Source organism: Narcine bancroftii, chromosome 14, assembly GCF_036971445.1.
Source record: "Narcine bancroftii isolate sNarBan1 chromosome 14, sNarBan1.hap1, whole genome shotgun sequence".
NCBI lineage: Eukaryota > Metazoa > Chordata > Chondrichthyes > Torpediniformes > Narcinidae > Narcine > Narcine bancroftii.
In genome coordinates, this window is record NC_091482.1 from 29,720,757 (window position 1) to 29,740,272 (window position 19,516).

The 19,516-nt window shown below is 38.6% G+C and overlaps 1 protein-coding gene across 1 annotated transcript in view; it reads left to right on the top strand.

Annotated features, from left to right (window-relative positions):
• Positions 1-19,516, top strand: part of tmem132e (transmembrane protein 132E) — a 670,647-nt gene that overhangs the window by 504,989 nt on the left and 146,142 nt on the right. The window contains exon 5 of the mRNA XM_069911026.1: positions 8,811-8,954. Within this exon, the coding sequence (XP_069767127.1) occupies positions 8,811-8,954 (144 nt within the window). The remainder of the gene's footprint in view (positions 1-8,810; positions 8,955-19,516) is intronic.

Below are 19,516 nucleotides of genomic sequence, written 5' to 3' on the forward strand. Positions count from 1 at the left end.
CACCCCTTTCTAGTCCCACCTCCCTGCACAATGCCCATAACCCTCCATCTTCTTCTCATCCATATACCTGTCCAACCTTTTCTTAAATAATACAATTGACTCCGCCGTCACTATTTCTCCCGGAAGATGATTCCACACAGCTACCACTCTCTGAGTAAAGAAGTTCCCCCTCATGTTACCTCTAAACCTCTGCCCCTTAATTCTTAACTCATGTCCTCTTGTTTTAATCTTTCCTCCTCTTAACGGAAATAGTCTATCCACATCCATTCTGTCTATCCCTTTCATAATCTTAAATACTTCTATCAAATCCCCTCTCAACCTTCTACGCTCCAAAGAATAAAGACCCAATCTGTCCAATCTCTCCCCATACTCCAGATGCTTAAACCCAGGCAACATTCTGGTAAACCTTCTCTGCACTCTCTCCACTCTGTTTATATCCTTCCTATAATTAGGCGACCAGAACTGCACACAGAACTCCAAATTAGGCCGCACCAACGTCTTATACAATCTCAACATCACCTCCCAACTCCTATATTCCATGCAATGATTGATAAAGGCCAGCATACTAAAAGCCTTCTTCACCACCCTATTCACGTGAGTTTCTACCTTCTGAGCTGTAAATTCAACATAGCTATAATAGTTTTTCAAAACAGCTAAAGGAGTGATTGTTAGGTGAGGTCTTTCCTATCTTTATATGGATAGCAATATAGATTTCATATTGTCAGAATTGCAACCCTTAGTGAAACTGGAATATCATTTGTATAATAAAACAAATTTGGAAAAGCCATTATAGTGGTGTAGCTAAACATTAATAAATGTATAACTCTCACCATAACAATGGCAGCAACAACTTGTGTATTTATAGGCATTGGCAAAAAATGTTCTGAGATATATTTGCTCTTAAACATGGGTTTTTGTTTATTTTGAAATGTAATTGTTTCATCTTTGTGGCTATACCTTCAATTACGAAGTCTCCAAATTAAGCTTAGAGTCCAATTCCTGAACCTTTCCTTAATCTTTCCTTAACCTTTCTCAATCTTACTCCATTGAAGTGTTTCATCATACCTGCTTCTAAGAACAAACTTTTAGTCATCTGTTGTAATGCCTCCTATTATAACCTGGTGTTAATTTTAGTTTGTAGAGCACATCCAAATTTTCTCTTGAGGTTATGGACTTTGCAACTAAGGTATGGTTGCTAAAGAAGGAATAATTCAGAGATTATCAAGTGACCAGCACTTGGATAAGATGAACACAAATATGAAAACTATAACATGTTAAAGAAGTTTGGAGAAGAGAAAGAGAATGGAGCTCTGTGTTGCAGAGACAGAGTTTGAGTTTATGTTTTTTGGAAGAGTAAAGAAATTATATTTTCAGAAAGAAGTTTACTTTAAGAAAGATAAAAACATCAGTTGAAGGAGAAAGGGAAATGTAGGAATATCGGAAATAGGAGCAAGTAGGCTGGTTGCTCAACTCCTCGATTCTACTTTGCTCGATTCAGTGTCGTCATGGGTGATCTTTAACCACAGGATGACTTTCTCATGATAATCCAGTATTCATTAATTCGTGTAATATCTTATGTTTTATCAATCTCAGTCTTCAATATACTCAGCAATATGCCATCTCTGTTTGTAAATGAATCCTTGACTTTGTCATTGGTACACCCCAATCAATGCAGATTGGAAATATAATTTGCTGATGACATCACTGTTGGATGAATAACAGGTAACGTAGGTGGATTGAGCAAAATATGCATTACAATAAGGCTTTATTGTACGTGAGGTTAAGGAGTTTGGCAATGTTAAGGAATTTTCGAAGATTGCTGTCATGGACCAGCAGGTTGTGACCGCAGATGGTGACATTGTCGAGGTACAGAAATGTGGCCTGCAGCTGGTACTAATCTACCATGTGATCCGTTTCCCATTGGAAAACCAAGATCCCGTTAGTGACTCCAAAGGGACTCTCAGGAAACCCAGTATATTGGCAATCCTCCAGGCAGATGGGGAGCTAATGTTATGCCGATTTTAGTTTGATATTGACCCAATATTGTGAGATTTGGTTCACTATAAAGTTCTGTGTACCTGTTAATGATCTGACTGTAGTCAATGGCCATCCTGCTTTTTTCCCTATTCTTCAGTGCCATCAATTATGTTCTCCAAGGACTGGTGGTAGCCTCAATGATCCCCTCGTTGAATAGTCACTGCACTTCCGCCCTAATAAAGGCCCTGTCCCCAGGACTGTTCTGTCTACATTTCGCGGCCACATGTTTACAGTCGGGAGTGAGGTTGCGAACAGTGATGGAGTGGTGATTTTAAGGGTGGAGAGTCCGCAGGTCATGTGCGATGGGCAATTAGATTGTTGGCTGTGTATGGTGGAGAAGGAGGCTGAAGGGTAGGTGGAGTGGAGTGGGAGATTTAAAAACTGCTTGTTACAGACAATGAGGGGTGGATGGGGCCCATTGTGGTGATACGACCACCAGCCTACTGCAGGGGGCGATCTCTGTACCTGCAGGAAGACCACCTAAGGGGCTGACTCCACCTGGCCGGCTGTCAATCAGCCAACCCAAATATTGACCTGAGCTGGCCCCTCCTGAGCCAGTCACACGGGGAACCACCAAGACATGAACTGATGTTCAGACTTTTACTGGAATAAAGCTTGTTGTACAGGCTTTCGAGTTTTGAGCTTGCATCAGAGATAGTAGAGAAAATATTTATTAGTTTGTTTTAAAGATGAATGTCCTGAAAAACAATTAATCAGGTTGCATTCACTCTGGCATACAGAGAAATGAGAAACACATTGAAACATACAAAGTTATGAGAAGGCTGAACAAAGTAAATGCTCGCAATGTGGCAGCACACATCCTCATGGCGAACTGGCCCCGCTTGTATCGCCACGTGGCGGGGCAGCCATGGGGAAATGGCGTCGTCAGAGGTTTCTCTCTGACTCCAGCATCCCTTCCAGCGCGCACCCTGGGCAGTGATTATGACATCACAATGCACCAGATGACGGAGCTCATGCTGCCCTTAAAGGGGCGCGGTGAATGTGAATAAAAACAGTCGTTAACGACCCTCAACGTGGTGGCTGTGTTTCTTCCACTGCTCACACCCCCACAGCAAGATATTTTGATGCTACCCATTTAAAACAAAGATAGACATGAGATTCTTCTCAGAGGTTTGTGAATTTGGGAATAATATATTTGATTCTGAGATTGACATATTTTTGTAATATAGATTTGTGGATTTCAATATCATACAGAAAATTGGGAAATCCAGATCAGATCAATTGTGATCTAGTTAAAAGAGGACAATTTGAGTGGATGGCCCACCCTTATTTTACTGAGTTGTGAACATTATTCTTAACTAAATTGGAAAGAAATAACACAAATTTAATACAATCAACTCCGATTATCCAAAATGGTCGAGACCGGGGTTATTTTGGATAATTTTTTTTGACGAACCATTCTTTTTTTTTAAACAGTCCAGTAGCAACAGCAAATCATTTGTAAGTGTTTATACAACAACAGGCAACAAGGTAAGGCTTTTTAAGCATTAAAATAAAGTTTTAATTCTCACCAAAAAAATGCTGGCCACCACCGATACCGACACTTCCCCACCGAGGCCCTGTTTGTGCCAGGAGCACAAGGATCCTGCTCCTGCCCAGGAGTTTGAGGTCCCCACAGCCGCCAGGAGCCTGACATCAACTGTTGCCGCAGCTGGGAGTCCGAGGTCCGCTGCTGCCAGGAGCCTGTCGTCCACAGTCAGTTCAGCTATGAAAAAAATTTCAGATAAATGAGGATTTCAGAGAATTTGATTTTAGATCATTGGAGTTCTACTGTAATATTAAATTGTACATTGTACACTCTCATATCCTACCCCACTGACATCCTGTTGGATGGATATTGGAGAGACTAAATGAACTGTCTGATTACTCAATAATTTGTCCTTAAAGAATTGATAGCATGGCTGACATAATGATAAAATATCAAGTGTGCATGAGCAATGGTTTAATCAACAGATCATTGATAGTATATCCTTGTTAGCAGGAGGAGTTTCTCAGAGCAAAGTCCCAACACACCCTTCTTCAGTGGTTTCTTCAACTAAAAGTGGGGAGGATCACTGATTGCAGCAAGACCTGGGTAACATTCAGGCTTACAATAATAAGTAGCAAGTAAAATGAATGCCACAAAAATACTAGATAATCAACACTGATAAGAGAAATTTCAATCATCAATGTTCCTTTGTTATCAAATGGTATTATTCACCAGCACCAACAGCTTGACCAAATGGTATTATTCACCAGCACCAACAGCTTGACCAGACACTTAATCGGATCAACCACCCAAATATTGTGGTTTCAACCATATATTAGGTATATTGCAACAAATAACTCATCTCCTGAATTCCTGAAAGTTTTCCACCTACAAGCCACAATTCAGGACCTATACAATACTTTACACTTGCCTGGATGAGGGCAATAATATTAAAAAAAGGACAAAATAAGCTTGCTTAGTTTGTTAGCTTCCACCATCTTAAACCACACTAACAGCATTCCAGCAACAAAATATAATGCAGAAAAAATAATAGCAGGCTATTGATAATACATTCTATCCCACTCATACACCATCATGACTTGGAAAAGTCCTGAACTAAAATTATGAGAGTACCTTTATATGGACTATAATGGTTCAAGAAATTTATTCATCATCATCATCTTCTAAACGAGCATTTAGGCGTGGGCAGGAAATACTGGTTTAATTGGGAAACCCAAATCTTACACATGAGTACTTAAATTGGGTGGTTTACACACACTATTTACGAAATATGAAATTATATATAATGTGTATCAACACATACAGACGCAAAGTTTTTGGCAAAGTATATCTAGTCCATCTCATTTAGATGCAGTTTAAAATTGATGTTGTCAATAAGCTAGTTGACCTGCAGTTGGTCATTAGGATCAGATTGTGTTGAGCTTTAATTTAGTATCGAATGTTATTTGTTGGTGAAAAGTTTCATTACTTGGGAAGCAAACTTGCATTTTAATAATTTGAAATGAAAACTATAATGTTGCAGATGCAAAATAATCTTTATTCAAAGATATTTCAATGTATCTTACATGAAGATTAGTCTGTACTGGACTTTTAAATTACACTGAGCTTTTCATTTCAATACGAGCAACAGCTTTCTACAAAATCACAGATCAAAAGCTATTGCGGATATTTTGAGTGTCGTTACGTAAATATAAACTGCATCATTGAGTTCTACAATATGCACATGGAAAATCATTTTTTGTCATATGATTGGAAACTTTTGAACAAAGTCATCATTAAGTTGGTCCACCACCTGTACCACAAGTCACCTACGTCAAGCTGTTGTCCATTGACAACACTTTAATGTTGAACATCATCAAGCCAGCAAAAATAATAATCAAGATCAGAAATCTGGGACTTTCTTTCTCCCTTTGCAACTGAATCATCAATTTCCTCATCAGCAGAGCCCAATTAGTTTGGATTGGTAACATCGCCTCCTCCTCATGGATCATCAACATGGGCACCTTAAGGTTGCGAGCTTAGTCCTCTGCTTTATTCCCTCTACACTCACAATTGCTTAACCAACCTTGGCTCCAACACAGTATATATCCACTGATGACACCACTGTTGTTTTTGCCTAATAACAGAAAATTGTTACGAGCCCAGAGGACCCCAAAACCCAACAGCAATAGATATTCACCATGACAAATGGTTACTTAAACAAAAGTTGCTTTAAATTATCTTTAAACACGAAAACAGAATCACACTTTAACTTATCACTATTGACCTAACTTAACCTCCTTCTAATTCTAAGTGTACGTGTATATAATCTGTGTGTAAGTTCAGAAAAGTTATTTGGATCACAGTCCAATCTCACTTCTCTTTCCTCCAAGTTCACTGGTTGCAGGTAATTCTTATACTGTGCACAGAATTTAACATTTATCAAGTTTACCAGGCTTTGATGCTTGAAAGGTAAATAGGTACTGCTCAGGAAGGTTCTTGTCGGTTTCCATAGAGAAATTTATTATTCGCTGGACACCCACAACTGATTCCTTTTTAATCAGCCACTTCAGTGTCTTGCCGAATAAACTTTCCCCACCAGGGTCCTCCAGATGATAACTTCTTTCTTTTAGGTTACCACAGAGTTCATTTTTGTTTCTCTTATTTCAAGTGAAACTTTAGACAACCAGTCCTCTCCTCTTGCATGAACCACAAGGGCTTTGACCAGGCTGAACTAAGCACTCACAACCCATCTTCCAAATGGGGTTTTCCACAAGCTTGTCAGCTTGTCCTGTTCCAGTCCCAGCTGCTGCTGTAAGACTGCAGAATTGATCTCTGTCTCTCTCTCGCTCTCTCTCTCTCTCTTTCTCTCTCTCTCTCTCTCTCTCTCTCTCTCTCTCTCTCCCTCCCTCTCTCTCTCAGAGAGAAATCTGTTTTACTCTCTCTGCTTTCAAATCCACATGACCCTCTTCAGAACAGCAACTTCCACTCCAGACAGTCTGCAGCTCCAACAAGTTCTTTCATCTGTTGCCTTTTTGTAAACAACAATCCATTAGTGAAGCCTATTGGGCTCTCTCCAAATCTTTTGCAAAGGCTCTGGGGCCGACATGTCTAGCATGAGCACAGATGTTTGTATGAGACCTACACTAAAAAAAAACCTGCCCCAATTTATCTCCCACAAACATATCCATATACAAAACAAACGCCACATAATCTGACACAAAATGATGTGTCAGAATACAGGATGGAGATCGAGAAGCTGGTTGTGTGTGCAATATCAGCAATCTTGCTCTCAATATCAGCAAGCCCGATGGAGCATATTGTGGACTTTAGGAAGGGGAGGCTGAGGGAGGAAGTGCCTTTCTTCCTTGGCAGGTTAACATCGGAGAGGGTTAGTACTTTCAGGTTCCTGCAAAATGACATACAGACAATCTCTCTTCAGGCCAGCACATTAAGACAATTGTGAAGAAGGCATCCCAATGGAATCTGTATTGCCTTGGATACAGAAGGCTGCAGAAAGTGGCAAACTAGACAAGTCCATAACTGACACCCACCCTTCTGTTCATTAAAGACATCTATGTGAGGCACTACCTTAAAAAGGCAGCCAACATCGTAAAGGATCCTCAACACCCATGGCACAATCATTTCTCACTGTTACCTTCAGGCAGAAGTTTCAGAAGCCTGAAGTCCAGCACCACTGATTAAGGACAGGTTGGGCTCATCAACCTCCCTGTACTACACTAACCCTAACCATATCTACTACAGGACAACCAAGAGATCAGTCTGCACCATTGATACATCATTTTTTTGCACTAACTGCAACTGTGAAATCATTTATCTAAACTTTTATAGTGTATTTTTCTGTTTCATGCCATAAAGTGGTCATTTATATTTTTGAATGTACATGTGTGGCTACAGCAAGTAAGAATTTTGGTCATATGTACATGTATTAATGTATTTGACAATAAATGATCATACTACTCAGTTTGTCATTAACAAGATGGATTGCTTCACATATCCATATATAGCAGACCCTACCAAAGAATATGAGGGGCAAACTGAGTTTCTGAAAAGGGTCAGGGGAGCAATGGGTTAACCAAGGTAATAGGCTTCCCTGGATGCTGAGTGTTATCTTTCAAGCTCCACGTCAAGCCAAGAAGACTCATCAACAAAAGTAATCCCCATCTGACAGTCCAGCTGGTTTGCAAGGATAGGCTCTGCATTATTAAGGTCTCAATCAGGATTTCCACTTGTGACCAAGACATTTTTATGTGAATAAATCTGTCTCTTCCTCTCGAGTCTTTTGTGGGGTGGGGTGGGGTGGGTTGGGGTGGTGAGGGGATGGTAGTAAATAGGACTGCATCATCCATCATAATTCTCATCAGGAATCAAGGTATAGATGCCAAGATGCACTATAATTAGAGCAGTGCTTCCTCAGAACTCTGAATGATCAAGCTGCTGAAAAACTGCTTGAGCTGTCTGACTGCACTGTGAGATTATACAGTACGATAGCATCCTATCCAGATGTGTTATTTTGAGCTGTATTCTTAATTATTTGGTCCAGTAAAGGGAAACAAACCTAAGAGAGATAACAATAAGGTACAGAAGCAGGAAGATCAGGAGGCATCCAAAAAAACTAACAAGATGCTAATGACAATGTTAAAAAATCACTTAAACAATGTTGAATCTCTGTGCTGAATTTTATCCTATTCTTAGAAAAATGATAAAAAATAAAAATAAATTTCTTGTTTCATACTTGATTTGAGAAAACTCCATAAACTATTTTCTACTTCAACACATATTGTAATCTTAGTTATTTGTGTAAGAAAATAATTCTTAAATTGATGAATTAGTTGTCACAGGGAAAGGATGACAAAGAGTTGATGTACCAGTGTTTGAGCTTAATGAAAAATCCTCATTTCTGCAATTAACAAGTTTTAAATCATCTTGTTTAATGCAAAATTTTCTGGATATTAATTGTGTCGGTATAGGCCAAGAAGAAATTAGAATCCTTTCTCTCCATGCAAGGCTTCCTTATCTGTAATGAGAACTTAAAATATTTACCTACTCATTTGATGACTCATGCTAAAACTTTAGAATGATTGAAGGAAACAATTCTCAAAATTTCTTGCTTAGTCTGTAAAGATTCATGTTACAACCAATACCTGCCGTTTTTCACAAAATACACAAAAGCATTAAGCTGAATTTTAGCTGCACCCACAATTTGTTTATTTACTTGGTGTATGTAAACATTTTACAAGATGTGCTTTTCTCTCTTTACCAGAATACTGAGATCATCAACACTGCAATACTTACAGGAAGGACTGTGGCTATTCCTCTGAAGGTCATTGCAGTGGAACTAAATGGAATCATCACAGATGTGTCATCCTTTGTTGAGTGCAGATCTACTAATGAGGATATTATTAAGGTAACTTCACTCAAAATGGTGGAACAAAAATGAGCAGGATGAATTATTCACAAATATTGACAGTTGTATGAATTTGTCCATTCAATGGGAGATTGATCAGTCACAGAAATGAATGTAGTATTAGTATTTCCATTGTACATTAAGTGATAGTCATTGTCAAATGGAGCAATTTGACCAATGATGCAGATGTATTCAGAACAGAAGTATCTTGAACAGACCAGTTAATTGACTTCATTCGGAAGCATTTGGAAGTTACAACATTTCATTATGTTGTAGTTATATTGTAATTATTGTCTATTTTTCAGCATTCTGGATATGATTAAGATGTACTCTCATATTTTGTTAGAACAAAATCATACTCCTGTAAACAGGTATATTGTGCCCTTATTACCAGGCAAATCCCAAAAATATTCTGAAAAGATGATAGGATTATGGCCTGTCTCCTTTTTATGAGGGTATTTAGATTAAATTAGTACATTTAGGACCGGTTTCACAGACAGGGCTTAAACTTAGTCCCAGACTAAAATATCTATTTGAACTGTCTTAACTCCAAGCAAATTGTACAAACTTATATTAAAATATCCGTAGTTTTAGTCTTTTCTGGATTAAACAAAGCTGATCACAAGATGGAGGCCAAGAGCTGGTAAATTGAAGCTGAAATTAATCCTACAAAGATGCAGGTTTAACTTCTGCTTAATACTGTTTGTGAGGAAGCTTGGAGACCAGCATGCATTACAGAAGGGAGCCAGACGAATACTTGTGCATAGGAGTCTTTATATCAAGTTTCCTCATGCTGTTGCCCAAGCCGACTATAAAGTGCAATTCTATAAATATGGGCACTTCCCAGGAGTGATTGGTTCTGAGGAGTACAGGAACCATATGAATTGGTTTTCCATCAATGTTCAAGGTATATGCACTCCTAATTTAGAGTTTTCAAACATTGTTTCTCATTGTAAAAGTACAACTCACAATTCAAGGATTTTTCTCAACTCTTCATTGTGTTCACAGTTTCAGAGAAGACAACATAGTGCACTACTATATGGGGACAGTAGATGTGGTCAGAATAAATTTTTATTTACTCCATACATAAATCCATAACAGCTGAGCAGCAAAGATACAGCAGTCCTCATATCCGTACTAGACGGATGGTGGAGCTTATTGTGCCAGAGAATATAGATATGTTTTTGGGAGATAAATTGGGGCTAGTATTGTTAGTGTAGGTCACATACAAACATTTTAAAACAGATCTTATTTAAAATACTGGAGCTCTGCTAATACTAAACATGTCAGGGCCTCAGAGCCTTTGCAAAAACTTTGGAGAGTGTCCAAGAGACTTCACTAATGGATTGTGTTTACAAAAAGGCAACAGGTAAAAGAGCTTGTCGGAGCCACAGATTGTCTGCACTAGAACTTGCTGTTCTAAGAGGATCATGTGGTTTTGCAAGCAGAGAGAGACAAACAAGGCTTTGTGTGTGTGTGTGTGTGTGTGTGTGTGTGTGTGTGTGTGTGTGTGTGTGTGTGTGTGTGTACACAGATCAATTCTGCTCAGTTTTACAGTCAGCAGCAGCAGCTGGGACTGGAACAGGACAAGCTGGCAAGCTGGTGGAAAACCCCATTTAGAAGATGGGTTATGAGTGCTTAGTTCAGCCTGGTCAAAGCCCTTGTGGTTCATGCAAGAGGAGAGGACTGGCTGTCTAATATTTCACTTGAAATAAGGAAACAAAAAGGGACTCTGTGGTGACCTAAAAGAAAGAGGTTATCATCTGGAGAACCCTGGTGGGGCAAGTTTGTTCAGCAAGGCACTGAAGTGGCTGATTAAAAAGGAATCAGTTTGGGTGTCCAGTGAACAACAAATCTCTCTGTGAAAACCGACAAGAACCTTCCTGAGCGGTAACTATTTACCTTTCAAGCACCAAAGCCTGGTGAACTTTATAAATGTTTAATTTTGTGCATAGTATAAGAATTACCTGCAACCAGTGAACTTGGAGGAAAGAGAAGTGAGATTGGTCTGTGAACCAAATAACTTTTCTGAACTTACACACACACACATTACATACACATGTGCTTAGAATTAGAAGGGGGTTAAGTTAGATTAGTTAAATCAATAGTGATAAGTTAAAGTGTGATTCTGTTTTCATGTTTAAAGATAATTTAAAGCAACTTTTGTTTAAGTAACCATTTGTCATGGTGAATATCTATTGCTGTTGGGTTTTGGGGTCCTCTGGGCTTGTAATACTATGTTTGGAGTCTGAAAAAAGCGATTGCAGTGTCTATGCAGTACTCTTAATTTCAAGCCAATAAGATGCTGCAAATAGATCATTGCTACAGCTGTGCTGCATAACTACCTGAAGCAGCATTGCTGTCCTGATCCTCCAATGAAAGATCAAGATCAAGCAGATGTTCCCATGACTGAGGCAGACAATGACCAATGAGAACTTGCTTCAACCAGTTGAGATGCAATTAAATATGGAATATATTCATTATGGCTTATTTTTACTTTGATAATGTTTGTTCTGTTCAAAATTAAAATAGTGTGCAGCAAAATTAAATGAGTGACTAAACCAAGGCTGGTTTAAAATGTGGTTTATGGTGATTAAAATACTCACACACTTGAATATCCAAATGACAAAACATTTATTTTTTCATCTATCATATTGCTCACCATGACTGGTAATCACAGTTGTCTCATTACATTATCTTTTTGGATCATAGCTCTTTCTTCCAACTTCATATCCAATTCAACGTGTAGAATTTTAATTTTCATTTCATGTTCTTCCTTCAGATATTTCATTTTATACTCATGAAGTTCTCTGGCTAACTTTTCATGCATGGTCATTTTTTTTGTTCTCTGCTGAAAGGTGGTGGCAGCATCTTCTCTCAGGGATGCTATTGCAGATGTGGAGGGTGCATGCTCACTGTGCACTGGTTCTTCCAACCCATTCAGCTTCCTTTCCTCTCAAAAAAGAACACCATTAAAAGCACAAGTAAACTTATATGCTCCTTAGCATGAAAGAAGAATAAAGATTGATACAGACCATGGAATATATTTACCATTTGTGCTCAGTTCTTCATTTGAACTGTCATAGTCTGGTGTACCATCCAGAGGTTGCTGGTCCTCTATTATTCCAGAGAGCAAGTAACTTAATTCTTCAGTCTTGTCTTTTTTGGTGGTCCACCACCAATATTAAATCGTTCTCTTCTGATCTCTGCATTTTTTTTATTTTTAAAGCCAGTTTAAGGTCCTTCCACAGAGTCTATAAAGGCAGATATCATTCAATATATGTCACAAAAATATGATTATGAGAATTGTGAAATACTGAAAATAATGAAGTTGTTGTACTGTTCTTGTCGTTACATCTTCATTTGCATTGAATTTACTGCAAATTGTGGCCCAACCACTCTTTTTCTTTTGCTCAGTTGTAATAGTAAGGTTTTTACTTTCAATAACTGGATGGTTTGACACAATTTGGTTTATTTGCATTTTTTCCATACTCACTAATCTTTTTACCTTTGCCATTGTTTTGTCTCAAGATTCACACCAGTAATGGAGTTTTCTATTTCATTCTGGGTTTTTATGAGCTCCATTAGACCAACACCATGTGCTCATATTTAACCTAATCAGGCTTAACCTGGGTGTTCTCATTTAGGCTTACTTACCTTTCCCCAGAACTCCATAGTCTCCGACTAACTAAGCCACATTCAAAAAACCCATTTAAATATACTACTTTAACTAGTGCACATTAAGACCTAATCCTGGCTCCTGTCTGTGAAACCGCCCTATAATGTCACATTGATCCTAAAGAATGATTGAGCTAACTTGTGTTTTGTAAATATTGGGCTCTAGATCCAAATCAAGTCCAGATGAAAGAGAAAGTAATTTTTCCTAAAGAATCTTATAATTGAAATTAGATTTTAACAAAGTGCTTCATTTATAAGTAGAAATGAGAATGCTGCTCAATTCATTGAAATAGCAAGGGAACTGGGCTGGTTGTAGAGTAAGATTTGCTCGTTGAGAAATAAATATTGACCAAGAATTAGAGGAGATTTCTCCTATTCATTAGAAATTAATGTGGGATCTTGGAGTACCACATGATACTTGAGTTAACATCTAATCTAAAAGCCAGCACCTGTAACATCTAAACCCATTGAGTGGGTTAAGTAAGGAAATGTGATCTGCAAATCTGAGTTGAACCTGAGCTGTGAGCTACCTAATATGATCCAGGCCACTACATGTGAAATAGCATCACGTTTCAGATAATTTCCCTTCCACACTTAAATAATATGTCAGAAAGAAAGGTAAAATATGCAGTATTAACTGCATTACAGGGAGTATCCTCTGATTTTATGTGTAAAGAACATTGGTTTAGTCACCTTTTCAATGTGTTAATATTACAGACACTTTAACATGTGCACGGTAAACCCTTGGAGTAAAGTCTGCCTTTCACTTATGTGCCAGTGATCTTATTGTTGACTGCATTCTAAGGCAACGTAATCAGCAAAGTGCAATGCTTGAGAGATGCGAGGTGCATTATCATGGCACAAATGATGACAAGTTGATGAATCCTGTCCATAAGAGCATTGGCTGAAATGTTAAAGGCACACATGGCATGATCATAAGCATTATACAGTACTAGTCAGTAGCAGTTCTGATGTTTTGCTTTGCCAAGTGCACAGAATTAATAAGCTGCAATGATGCATGTATTAGCAGTTAGTTATTTGTGATGAACAATCACCATTAATTTACTAACAAAAAAGACCTATCAGAATTAAGGAAGTCTTTGGAAGAATTAAGCTATTGTGGGAATCATCAAAGTTCCAGCATTGTGTCTGCACTGATTTCTTACAGAGCCTGAGGAGTAAGGGTATTTTACAATGAGGAAAGATGAAATGAGGGATGTCTGAAAACTGAAACCAATGACAGATAGATTCTGAGAACACAGTTTGATGCTCCCTGCTTTATGCTTGCATTACCTAGGTCATAAGCAACCTTGATTTCTGAAAATTATGAACACAATGAAAAGCTAGATAAGCAAAGCAGCTAAGGATATTTGATGATATGTATGGTGCAACCATTCTCAGCTATTCATGTTCAACAGCTTCCACATTATGTCTTTCACTTGCGTAAAATTACTCCAGGATAAACTATCAGGATTTCCCCAAGAAGAATTTGTAGCACTAGTGTGAAAGAGGACTAACAATAAACACTTGCATTGTTAAAAATGTGTATTATTGGTATAGTCTTCTCAATATATATTTCAGAGATCTTTTCAGAAAGGTTTATCAATTTATTGTCACTTGCACTTCAATAGGGAGATCCACATTTAGAAAGTCTTAGCTTAAATTATGAATAGGCATCATGTTCATTTTTCCTACCATAAAGTAGATAGTTATGTTGTCAAAGTCATCTTTATTTTAGAGGAGATAACATGATTCCTAAAAGAAATTCATTACTTTGTTTTGTCTAAGCACACTATACTTTGTACAGGTGAATACCCTCCCTCATCTGTAGCCATGATAATGTGGCATAACTAGAGTGGATGAGTGTTCCCACATAAATCCAAATTTGTTCTCCAGGAAGCAGCATTTATAATGTCATATTCTCGTCAATCTGAGAAAGATAATAGAATCATGTTAAATCCGATCCAGAAGATGAAACTGTTATCATTAATTTGAAAGCGTATTTTCATAAAGCTTCCCATTGGTTTCACTCGTGTAAAATACTTAGATGGTCATAGTTGGCCACGTTGTTTATCTGCATTAATCTTGACATAAGAAGAAGTGCTGTCAGTTGCTTGATATTAATGAATCTGCTTGACTTGACATTGAAAGAAGTTTCCCTAAGTCCAGATGCTATTTTTAAGTTGCTTTCCTTAATGAATTTGAATTAAGATCATACATGTTCACAAGCCTATTGTAGATATCCCTCAATTGAAAGATTATCTTTACCATGGTTCATTATGAATCCAGAGATGATTTGTGTAGATGACATTAAACCATTAGATCAATCCACAGGAAATTCAAATGTTTCTACATAGGACATCTGGCCACAAATGGGGATTATTTTCTTTTTCAATATACACTCGCTTTATCCAGCTTTGAATCAGACTCCCATTTGATGGATGTTTTGCAAACATTCATTGTGGTTGATGACCTGTTTATCCTGACACATGATTTTTTTTAAATTTAGACATTGGCATGATAATAGACCATTTCAGCCCATGAGTCCATGCCACCCAACTTACAACCAATTAACCAACATTTTTGGTACATTTCAAACGCTGAGAGGAAACAGACCCCGTGGAAAACCCAAGCAGACACGGGGAGAGCGTACCTTTCCTTTCAGACAGTGCGGGATTTGAACCCAAGTCCCAATCACTGGCGCTATAAAGGCATTGCGCTAACCGCTATGCCCATGTATATGATGTATAATATGTCAGTTTTCTTCGGTCTTTCGTGTGTTCTTTGATTACTATGTGATCTGTTGCTACAGCCAAGTTTCCTTCAAAGTCAGAGTGTACGTTAAATAGAGTATATTAGCGTTGATATCTGGTTGCCTCCATGCTCTTTAGTTCCTACAGTAAGTCACCCAAGAAGACTGGGAATTGAGTTGTAAATCTGGATTTTGGTATTACTCTGTGGGATCTTAATCAATGAAGATGTGTCAAAATAGTTTTCCAAAAGATACCAGTACACTAGAGGTTGTGCTGAATCTCATAATTGATAATCATTGTCTGGCAAAGGTAATAGATCTTCAATGAAATTGTGGAGTGACATTTGCAGGGCTTTGAGCTGTGTTGTTGCGATATACATTGATTAAGGAAATCTGTCAGAATTTACTTAATTTAAGAGAGTATGATATTGGAAATGTGTACCTGAAATGGTCGGGAAATATCAAGCAAGATTTCCTTGTCTCAGCACCATTTGCCATTGATCTCTCACACCTTGATATCTTAAACTACAGAGAGCGTTCCTTGATGTTATCAGAGCTTTGCTTGAGAAGTTGCTGAAAATTATTCTGAATGTTGCTATTAATTCTCCAGTTTTGGTCTTCTCTCTCAGCACTTTTCAATTGCTATTGTATGTACTGCTCACAGTACCCAGAACAACTTTGCCATCCAAGCACTTACCAAAAAATAAAGTTCAGTATGTCTTTCAAAGAGTTTATTCAAATTGTTTTATCTGGACACTAGTCACATCTATTGCTTTGACAATCATTAATTCCAACTGTAGTGTATCTGACCAATGTCTGTGAGATGGACTAATAGACTGTGTACTTACTGTCTATAATAATACTCAGGGACATCAGAAATATCAGGCCAAAAGTGCATACTATATGGCAGCATAACAGCAACTGACACATGCGCTTGGGACAAAAATATTATGTTATTACTTCACATCCACCTATGACTCAATTGCATCCAAATATACCACAATCTCTGTAAATACTGTGCTGCTGCCATGATACAGTAAAATCAGTGGTATCCAGAATTCAAGCAACCGACAGCCTGTGACAAAGTATATAGAGGTGTTTGTGAGATAAATTGGGAAAGTTTTGTTGGAGCAGGTCACACACAAACACTTTAAAACACAGAATGTTTGCAGGAGCTTTTGCAAGTGTGCTCAGACTCATGATGGACTGTTTGAAAAGGCAACAAATGTAACAGGCAGAGGCAGCTTTGTCTGGAAAACAGATCTTTGCAGGCAGAGAGGAGAAAAAAAGATGGTTTGCTCTCAGAGAGGAAGGAGTGAGAGAGAGAGGAGAGACACAGACATCGATTCCAGAGGGACAAGCTGGGAAGCTTTGGAACACGGCGTGGTCAAAGGAAAGGACTGGCTGTCCGTTGTTTCCCTTGGAATGGGAGAAACAGAAAGGAACAAGAACCCTTCTGAGTGGTAACCATTTACCTGTAAGTTCACCAAAGCCTGGTGAACTTTATTAATGTTAACTTCTGTGCACAGTATAAGGATTGGCCGCAACTAATGAGATTGGACTGTGAACCAAAAAACTTTGCTGAACTTACACACACTTGCACTTAGCATTAGAAGGGGATTAAGTAGATTAAGTGAGTCAATAGAGATGTTAAAGTTTGATTCTATTTTCATGTTCAAAGATAATTAAAAGCAACTTTTGTTTAAGTAACCCTTTGTCGTGGTGCATATCTATTGCTGCTGGGCTTTGGTGTCCTCTCGATTCATAACAGCCTCAAGCCACTGGCAAAATAATCAAGGAAAATAAATGTTTTAATAATAAATGTTTTAATAATATTAAATGTTTTAATAATAAAATAATAGGTAGAAAAAAATACATACACTTCACATTGTTAAAGTAAATGTTCTCTGAGGTAACGCATAAACCTTTGGTGATGTTGGGACCAAATATTCAGCCAGTGGGGTACCTTTGTCATGTTTTGCTTGTAGCAGCTGTTTGAAAAAAAATGTCATCCAGGAAGTCTCCTTATCCCTTCTTAATAAGAGACTACCTGATCAGAAGCTTTTATCTGTAAATTTGGGGGAGGGGTGGGGTTAATTATCTATAATGTTATTTTTCGTCTTTCAGGCAGCTCAAGATGGAGGAGCAACCTGCAGATGCAGCAACAGTTAAATGTTTTCAAAAAGTGTAATTGAGAATAAAGTAAAATGCTTAGACCTGTCAGCCTGACATCAGTGGTGGGGAAGATATTGGAGTCTATCATAAAAGGAGTAATAGCAGAACACTTAGGCAGAAATAATAGTATAAGGGCTAGTCAACATGGATTCCTTAAGGGTAAGTCATGCTTGACTAACCTTCTGGAATTTTTCGAGGATGTGACAAAGAGAGTGGACTTGGGAGAGCCAGTGGATGTGGTGTATTTGGACCCAGAAGGCCTTTGATAAGGTACCGCACGGGAGACTAGTGGGCAAGATCAGGGAGCATGGTATTGGAGGTAAGGTGCTGACATGGATAGGAAATTGGTTAAGAAATAGGAAACAAAGGGTTGGGGTAAGCGGGTCTTTTTCAGGATGGCAGGATGTGACGAGTGGAGTGCCGCAGGGATCGGTATTGGGTCCTCAGTTGTTTGTAATTTATGTAAATGATTTGGATGAGGGCATTATTAATAACTTGAGCAAATTTGCAGATGACACGAAACTGGGTAGCGGTGTGGGGTGTGAGGAGGCTGTCAGGAAAATGCAGAGGGACTTGGACAGGTTGGGGGAGTGGGCTGCTGAATGGAAGATGACGTTCAATGTAAGCAAATGTGAGGTTATCCATTTTGGGGGCAATAATAGGAAAGCTGAGTATTATTTAAATGGAGACAAGCTAGGGAGTGGGGAGGAGCAAATGGATCTGGGAGTACTTGTTCACCGGTCACTGAAGACTAGCATGCAGGTTCAGAAAGCTGTGAAGAAAGCTAATGGCATGTTGGTTTTCATAAAGAGGGGATTGGAGTATAGGAACAGAGACACCCTTCTGCAATTGTACAGGGCCCTGGTGAGACCCCACCTGGAGTATTGCATCCAGTTCTGGTCTCCAATTTTGAGGAAGGACATACTAGCTATAGAGGGTGTGCAGCGCAGATTTACAAGGTTAGTTCCAGGGATGGCGGGGTTGACATATGCTGAAAGGCTAGAAAAACTGGACTTGTATCCAATGGAGTTTAGAAGGATGAGGGGGGACATGATTGAGGTATACAAAATCATCAGGGGGATAGACAGGGTGAAGTCGGATTACTTGTTCCCAATGATGGGGGAGACGAGGACTAGAGGGCATAGTTTAAGAATACAGGGTAGGCCCTTTAGGACGGAGATGAGAAAACATTTTTTTACCCAGAGAAGTGTGAATCTGTGGAATGCTCTGCCACAGAGGGTGGTAGAGGCAGATTCGCTGATTATGTTCAAAAGAGAGTTAGATAAGACTCTAGTGGGCAAAGGAGTTAAGGGTTATGGGGATAAGGTTGGAAAGGGGTACTGATGGTAGTGATCAGCCATGATCTGTAAAATGGCGGTGCTGGCTCGACAGGCCGAAGGGCCTACTCCAGCTCCTATTGTCTATTGTCTATAAGATTTGTAATAATAAGTCTCAAGCAACCAGAAAATACACTTATCTGGTATTTACCATTCCCTATAGGTGCCAGATACCAGAAGTTTTACTGAACTATGGCCTTCTAGTCCCAAACCCGCATTGTATCCAAATAGCCTTTCATTACATCTGTTATTTATTTCTTGTCAAAATGCAGAATCAATGAAATAAGTGCTCTGACTATGACATGTGCCATCCAGAGAGAATATTCTCCAGCTTCAACTCTTCCTTTCCCTTTCTCTTCAAGGTCTCTAAGCATTGGTGGCTAGGTTATGGGGCATTCAGGAAATTATGATAATACATCTAATGTTCTGTAGGGAATAGTAAACTGAAGTCTCGAGGGCACATTTGGTCATCTCAGCTAAGCTACTATTTGTTTCATGTAATTGTGCTTCACTGCACCAGATAGTGCAGAAAGATGCAAAGAACCAAGAAAAAAGGGGACAACATTCGTCAACCAGCCAACCTTCTATCTAACATAATAGTTGGAATATGACAAGCATTA